The sequence below is a fragment of the Trachymyrmex cornetzi genome, unplaced genomic scaffold (genome assembly GCF_001594075.2).
Source record: "Trachymyrmex cornetzi isolate Tcor2-1 unplaced genomic scaffold, Tcor1.1 scaffold263, whole genome shotgun sequence".
In the NCBI taxonomy this organism is placed as follows: Eukaryota; Metazoa; Arthropoda; class Insecta; order Hymenoptera; family Formicidae; genus Trachymyrmex; species Trachymyrmex cornetzi.
Window position 1 is genome coordinate 189231 of NW_017297302.1, and position 1673 is coordinate 190903.

Here is a 1673-nt window from a genome sequence, read left to right on the forward strand (position 1 = left end):
TAGACAATAATAACAGAATATATTTTTATTTAAGTCTAAAGTACGTTACAGTCACGAACGGTCTTCTTGTCAGAGAAGAGGGTAGCAGGATCGCCAGAACCTGTATCCTTGCGCCATCTGGACGCGGCGCGTGTGTACTGTTGAGTGGATAAAAGTGTGGAAAGTGTGTCCCTACAAGTGATCCAATAGCGGAACAAGTCCGAGAAATAATAAGATCGGCAGTAGAAGGCCTATCGAATGATTTAGATAGTGATTGCATTGCAGGATTTGATAGTATGTATAATACATTATCATATTTTATTTTTATAATGTTTATAGTTAACATCATAAAATATAAATAAATTTGAGTAAAAATTACAAATTTTATAGACTCCTTAAATCAATACAATAATAATAACAATAATTAACAAGGCCTTTGGAGTCAACGCTGGATCTTATATTGCGCAAAACTAAATAATATCCATTAAACTAAATCATTAACTTATGTACGTTTCGACTTACTATTTTGGCCATCCTCAGCAATAAAAATTATCGCTTACCGCACTATAAAATCTGTCGAACTGCGTCTCGCACAATCGCAGTTCCCACCTCCAAATATGCAATCGCAGTGGAAATGTGGTGAGATACAACCATCTTCAACATAGTCCAATGTTGTGCGAACCAGTTGCTTAGCTGAGTGGAGTAAATAGTGGAACTCAAGCTGAATAGCAACGAGATATTTTTGAAAAATAGATATTGATTTGTTTAATTAGTGTATGTTAGTCTAAAACTCACCCCATCTCCAACAACGATCACAAGTGGATCAAAGCATCGTCAATCCATTACAACCATTTAAATATTACAATGTCAAAGTTAGATTGAAAATAATTTAAGTAACGCAAAAGAAAGACATGTTCGTACTGATGTGGTCTCTTGTTACTCGTTAAATACAAAGAAAGACGTGTCGCACGAACAAAGCATATCGGTCAATGATAAAAATAAACATATTATAACTTATTGAGAATTTCTATGTATCCATGATTTAAAGCCTCAGTGTCTGTTTGCATGTTGAGACCATTGGGTTGACAATTTATATAGAGCGTCTCCGACATAATTCGTTTATTGTAATTTCTCTCCGAATCCAGAATTTTCACATTTTCCCAATCGAAGTCGTGATTGCAACCAACCCTATGCTCCGTGATAACCGAACGAGTGGATGTCACTCTACGGATATGATTACGGCTGCGGTCCACTTGACGCTACAAACGCTTCGAAGCGTTTGAGCAACCAATCAGAACAAAGAATTTTACAAATTGACTAATCAAAAACGCTTCGAAGCGTTTGTAGCGTCAAATGGACCGCAGCCTACGATGTTCTCCTACTCTCGTGTTTAGTTTTCTTCCCGTTTGACCTACATAAGTAGCATCACAATCACGACATCCTATCTGGTAAACTACATTCCTTTTCTCCCATATGGGCAAAGTATCCTTATGTACCCTAATGCATTTATTTAACTTGTTAATACTATAATGTGCCACCCTACGACACATACCATTAATGATTTTACTAAACTTATTAGAAATCCCCTCAATAAAGGGAATTGTGAACCATTTAATATGTTATATGACAATCTTGCGTTTCGCGGGTTTTCTCCGTGTTCAAATCCATTCTTGGAATGCCAACGTTTCGTGAAC

General features: G+C 36.5%; 1 protein-coding gene across 1 annotated transcript in view; it reads right to left on the bottom strand.

Moving 5' to 3' along the window:
* Positions 1 to 1328: 1328 nt before the first annotated feature.
* Positions 1329 to 1673, bottom strand: part of LOC108761811 (uncharacterized) — a 2224-nt gene continuing 1879 nt past the window's right edge. The window contains exon 3 of the mRNA XM_018508539.1: positions 1329 to 1518. Within this exon, the coding sequence (XP_018364041.1) occupies positions 1329 to 1518 (190 nt within the window). The remainder of the gene's footprint in view (positions 1519 to 1673) is intronic.